A 6,210-nucleotide genomic window follows, 5' to 3' on the forward strand; every position below is an offset into this window, starting at 1 on the left:
AGGAGCTGAAGAAAAACAGCCACCCCGCTCTCTAAGAATGCTGTCCCTTTCCTGTAAGGGCACAGGAAATCCCCCTCCACCCCCCGGAGGAAGGGGTAAGCAGGAGGAAGGAAACTGAACCTAATGGAAAGTAAACATGTCAACTGTGAAAACAGTAACGACCAGTAACTACAAAAATCCTTCCTTGTTATACCCGAGGACAATGAGTACTCTGCTATTTCAGTTATTCAGTGTTCACAGAGTTAAACCCCCCACAATTACTGGCCAATTCCCTTCTGTGTACACCATTAGTGCTGTTGTATTGTACACCTTCTCCAGTTCAACATCAAATACAGTGATCGAGATGTAGATACAGTCAAGATGAAGGATTGCTTAATTCTTCCAAAATGGTCACTGCTTAATGGCATAGACCTATTAACTCCAGGTCAGCTGCTGTAGGCCTTTACAAGCCACAGAAAGTAACAGAATAGGTGTTCCCCAGCTGGCATCAAAAGTAACGGTGAAGATAAAAGTGAGCACACAAACACAGAACTGTTATATACAAAAAAAGTTTAATTGAAATACCTGTATAAAAAATATGATCTCCATACATTTCACACTGTTAAACAGAAGAAAAAAAAAATCCAAATCCAAGCTGCATAAATGCAACCAGATCACAGAAACACAGCTATTAAAATAAATTAAGGTTTATGACTCTGCCACTCTACCTTCCAGAGCCAATGCACGGAGACTGTACAATGTCAATAATTTAAAACCCTTCCAAACAGCATTACTTTACATTTCTGGTACAATAATACCAGACAAAAGGCATACTGACTAACTTTAAAAAGTCATTCTATTTCCCTTAAATTAGACTTTGTACAACAATTTTCCATCTTCCAACAAAAATTGATAAGGTCAGAAAATTTTTTTTTTTTTTTTCTTTTCTTTTTTTCTTTTTTTAAACAAAAGTTGACAGGAATGCAGAAAAAAAGTGCCATGGGCAAACCACTAGAATTCCCATGGGGAGAAGGAGGGGAAAGCACAGTGTTGAATAACTCTAACCAAATAAATTAACCAAATAAATAGCCACAGCTGAAACCTGTGGGAGGTCTTCTAAACTCCAAACAATAAATAACTGTATAGTACATGGGAAAAACCGAGTTTACATAAACACATTATACAGGTATGGAAAAAAAAAGTAAAGTCCTTGAATATTGCATTGATTGTGCATTCAACATGCCCATACATACTTTAAGACTCGCAGGGTGACAAAAGGCCGGGGGGAGTTGAGAAAGGGGCTTCTCATGCCCAATGGTAGAGATGATAAAAGGAAACATGAATAAATGTTTCTGATAAAAAAGCTGATATACCTGTTCATATTTCTGTGCAGGCTATAGGAAATATTTTGAGCAGCAGAGGTGGGTTGGATTTGGAAAGGGCCAGGGGGCAGGAGTGAAATGTCTGTGTTCAAGTATTCCATCACCAGTGGATGGGACTACTTCATTCAATCACCGAACATGTTCTCCAATGCATCATAGGAGCTGCTTCCTCCAGCACTGAGTCTAAAGGGAGCAAATTCCTATAATGAACTGGATCTTCTTTGGACATACACAGCTCAAAAAAGAAAGTCCCACTGAAGCAGCTTTCAAAAAGGCACTCAAAAGCAAATAAAATCTAGTCCAGGCTCTATGAGAGCAAAAAAGTTTACCATGTATTCAAGAGGTCACTGCTTTCTTAATAAGGTCAGTCTGTGACTAAGTACTGGCCTGCAACTCCCAAACATCAGCGTTTCCAAAGGAAATCTCTCATTCCAAAGCAGAAACCAGCAAAGGGGGAAAATAAAATCAAGTCCCTCAGACAAAGATTCAACTACAGAATAATGAATGCATTTTTCTAGCCCCTCCTACGTATTGGCAGCAGCACTGTGGTCTTTCTGCTTGTAGCTCCCCTCCCAGTGCGAGGTCCTTAGTAATTCACAGACTCTCATTACTTGAACTTGTGCTAGATACATCAGTATCAAGGGTCCGTAGCCTTATGTCACAGTCCTCAGACTTCACTACTTCAGATTTGTGCATCCATTGATGGTCAAAAATTTGCTCAAGTGTTGGTCTGTCTGAAGGCCTCAGTGAAAGGCACCATTTGATCAGCTGTTGACATTCTGCAACAAACAAACAACAAAGCAATTTTAGACTAAGAAAGGAAAAAGACAATCCTGAATAAAAAGTATCCACACGTACAAACTCAAATGTACAGGACTATTTAAAAAAAAAAAATAGAAAAAAGGAAAAAAGAAAAAAAAGCCCCCATGTGACCCCTATACAACTCACCAGGTGAAATTCTTCTCCTGAAGTATAATCGTCCCCTCAAGATTTCTTCATCTTGCTCAAAAGGGATGTCTCCGCAAACCATATCGTACAGCAGAACTCCCAGAGACCATACTGTTGCTGACCTCCCATGGTATCTGTGGTATCTGATCCACTCTGGAGGGCTGTATACTCTCGTTCCTAAAAGCAGAGAGGGGGGGGGGAAAAAAAAAAAAAAAAAAAGAAATTAATGTCAAGGTTTAGTGTTTCCCCATTGTTCGGATCCTCCTAGCGGGGCTGAATTAAATTCCTAAACTTGTCATTTGGGAGTTAAAAAAAACACAACCGAAACATCTCTTAAGGGCCAAAGCCATTAGCGGTGTAATTTCAGGTCATCAGCAGGGTTACACCATCAACAAACTTGGCCCATCCGGTTGCGCTATTTTGTTGCGAGGAATAACACAGCCCCATCAGCTGACTGTTTACTGAGGCGAGCTCCCTTTCACTGACCACGTGGCGTCTGCAGCATCACACCAAAAATAGACACAAAAGGACAAAGGGGGCTGGCGGGGAGGAGAAGAGAGGGCGGCAAGAAGGTGAAACTCCGGGCTGCCCCTGTTACGCGGGGCTAAGCTGCTTTACCCAATTCCGCAAGGCGGTAAACAAAATAGGGCCGCTTACGATTTCTACGTTTTTAAGGCCCCCCCCCGCCCCCCCCCCCCCCCCCCGGGCTTCTCTGCGGCAGCTTTTCCCAACCCGCCCTCCCCCCCCTCCCCGTGCCCGCGGGCTCCTTGGATACCAAACAAAACCGGGAATTCGTGATGCCGAGGGTCACGTGCGGCGGGGCTTCGGGTTTCACAACAAACAGATGTGAGTGCGGCAGCTGGGGGGGGCGGGCGGGAAGAGTCCCCCGTTACATCAGTCACACTCCAAGGGCAGGGGGAAATACTCTCCCCTCCTGTCAAACACGGGCTTGTTTTCAGCTTTCCCAGCTCTAAAGCATCGAGCCCGGCCCCGAAGCTAGCATCGAGGCATTGCGAGGGAGCGTGCTTGTCCCCATCGCTTTAAAATCTGCAATGCGGGATTTCCAGGACACCGGCAGAAAGGGAGGGGGGGTGTGTGTGTGTGTGGGGGGAGCTACCGCTTCAAGTTAAAAAAAGCACCGCATATAAAAACTGCATATCCACACATGGAAACATCCGACACTGGCAAACCCTCCATGTAAACAGATCGCCCTCTAGGAAAAAAAAAAAAAAAAAAAAAAAAGCCAAACCAAAACGCTTTTTCCAAGACAGGGAAACATAAACTGCTGCGTCACTGCCTGGAATCGCTCCTTCCCTACGCAACCGAACACCCCCGAGCTGCTTCGGGCCAAAGGTTTCCGTTACCGATAGACCCGATATGAACCCCAGCGTCAGAGGGGCCGCTCGCCAGGAACGGGATGCGCGGCAGCTGCCGGGAGGGCATCACCCCGGGGGGGGCGCGGGGGTCTGCCCAACGCGGCGCGGGCAGGGCACGTACCGTCGAAATCGGTGTAGACCGTGTCCTTGAGGAGGGCCCCCGAGCCGAAGTCGATCAGCTTCAGCTCGCCCGTCCTGAGGTCGACCAGCAGGTTCTCGTCCTTGATGTCCCGGTGCACCACGCCGCAGCCGTAGCAGTGGCGCACCGCCTCCAGCACCTGCCGGAAGAACCCGCGGGCCGTCTCCTCGTCCAGGGCGCCCTTCTCCGTGATGAAGTCGAAGAGGTCCTTCACCAGCTCGGGCCGCTCCATGATGATCAGGTAGCCGTCGGGCCGCTCGTACCAGTCCAGCAGCTTGATGACCCCTCTGAAGCCGGAGCCCACCTTCTTCAGGAGGACGATCTCCAGGGGCACCATGACGCCGCTCTGGGCACAGAAGGGGGGCGGGGGGGGCCGCGGGTCAGCGCGGCGGGAGTGGGGGGGGGGCGCCCCCGCGGCGAGGGGAGGGGGGGAGGAGGGGAGGGCGGGGAGGAGGGCGCGGCCGGCGGGCCCCCTCCGCCGCTGCCGCAGTCCGAGGGGCGGGCGCGGCGCTGCGGCGGCGAACCCCCGCCAAATTCCCCCCCCGCACCCCCCCCGCCCCGACGCAGAGGCCGCGCCAGCGGGGCGGGCCCCGCCGCCCACACAATAGCCCCGCCGCGGCGGAGCCCCGCGGCCGCGCAGCACCCCCGCCGCCCCGGGTACTTACAATCGTGCCCCACTCGGTCACCCTCTCCTTCACCACATGCTTCACGGCGACCTGCGGAGCGGGGAGGAAAGCGGGCGCCGTGAGCGGCGGGGCGGGCGCAGCCTGCGCCCCCGCCGCGGAGGGCCGGGCCGGGCCGCGCCGCGCCCGCAGCCTCCCGCTCCCGCCCGCCGCCCCCGCCCGGGAAGGGCCGTCCCGCGCCTCACCGGCAAGCCGTCGGCGATCCTGCTGCCCGCGTAGACGGTGCCGAAGCCCCCGCTGCCCAGCACGGAGCCCACCTGGTAGACTTTATCGAACGGCTCCTTCTCCACTTTCACTGCGGAAACGAGAAGGAAACACACGGCGTTAGCGTCCGCAGCCGCGCTGCGCTCCGCCAAAAATTAAAAAAAAAATTAATAATAGTAATAAAAGCCCCCAAACGCTCTGCCCGCTGGACGCGTGTTATGTGCGCTGCCCCAATTCTGCCCAAGGCTTCCTTATTATTATTTTTTTTTAAATTGTCTTCTTCAATTGAAAAAAAAAAAAAAAAGGGAAAAAGCGCACCCCGAAGTTCCGGGGGGTGCCAGGCGCCGGTCAGAGGGGCCGGCCCGCGCCCCGCCCGGCACGGCGCGGCGCGCTGCGCTCGTCGTAGGGGAAACACCGCAGCCCCGGCGCCGGCCCCGCCGTACCTGGCTGGAGGATCTTCACCGGCAAGTGGTCCATGCTGGTGGGGCTGCAGATGTGAGCCAGCGAGCCGAACTTGGAGAGCAACATCTTCCGAGGGGGGGGGCACGGCGAGTCCCCCGCGGCGGCGGCAGCGCCGGCGTCCTCCCGGCTCGGCGCTCGGCGGCTCGGCGCTCCTCTCTCCGGAGCCGGCTGGGGGCGGCGGGCCGCCGGGACCTTCCGCGCGGCTCCTTCCCCGGCCGGCGGCGGGCACCGACGGAGTCCGCGGGGGTGCCCGCCGGCACGGATCCACGCGGCGGCCGCGCCGAGTCCTCCGGAGCGAGGCAGCCGCTGCCGCCGCTCTCCCTCCTCCAACGGGCGAGAGCCGCGCGGGGCCGCGCGGGCAGAGCCGGAGCCCGCCGCGGAGGCAGGCGGGTTCGGGGGCTGCGGAGACGCGCCTGGAGCCCGCCCCTGCGGGGGCCGCCGCGGCGGGGAGCGGGCTGGACGCCGCAGTGGAGCCGTGGCGGGCAGCAGGAGCCGCGCCGCCGCCGTGCCTGCCCGCGCGCTTCTGAGCCGGCGGCGCCGCCGAGCCGCCTCTTAACTCCCAATATTTTGGTGCGGGCAGAGCGCGGCGAGCGCGCCGAGGATATCCCTCCGCGGGGGAGGGGGAAACACCTCTCCCCGCCACCCCAGCGGCCCCCTCCCCTCCGCGCCCGGGCGCCCGCGGTGCGGCGGCCGGGACTGCAGCCTCCCGTCCCGCCCCGCCCCATCGGGCGGGCGGGCGGGCCGGGGGGGGGCGGGGGGCTGGGAACTACTTATTTGTAGTAACCGACGCGCAGAGTTACAGACTGTCTGAGGAACGCATCACGCATTAGCGGCGGAAAAAAAAAAAAAAAAAAAAAGAGGGCGGGGGGCGTGGGGGGAGATTCTCCTATTTGCGTTAACATTTCCGCGTGGCCAATCGCGGGGCGCCTTTTCAAAGGACTACCGGTGCGGCCAATGAGGAGGGGTCTCATTTGCATGCGGCGGAGCGGGGCCAGGCGGCAGGGCGGGAACGCCGCGGCGCGCCGCGCCGGGCCCCG

The 6,210-nt window shown here is 55.6% G+C and overlaps 1 protein-coding gene across 1 annotated transcript; it reads right to left on the reverse strand.

The window, feature by feature from the left end:
* Positions 1 to 534: 534 nt before the first annotated feature.
* Positions 535 to 5,497, reverse strand: PIM3 (Pim-3 proto-oncogene, serine/threonine kinase). The gene is made up of 6 exons (XM_030015755.2): positions 5,155 to 5,497; positions 4,693 to 4,802; positions 4,490 to 4,540; positions 3,807 to 4,170; positions 2,310 to 2,486; positions 535 to 2,140 (listed from the first exon to the last, which is right to left on the reverse strand). Exons 1-6 carry the CDS (start codon positions 5,237 to 5,239, stop codon positions 1,956 to 1,958), a joined length of 972 nt encoding a protein of 323 aa, XP_029871615.1. The 5' UTR covers positions 5,240 to 5,497; the 3' UTR covers positions 535 to 1,955.
* Positions 5,498 to 6,210: the final 713 nt, after the last annotated feature.

Source organism: Aquila chrysaetos, chromosome 5 (genome assembly GCF_900496995.4).
Source record: "Aquila chrysaetos chrysaetos chromosome 5, bAquChr1.4, whole genome shotgun sequence".
Lineage (NCBI taxonomy): Eukaryota > Metazoa > Chordata > Aves > Accipitriformes > Accipitridae > Aquila > Aquila chrysaetos.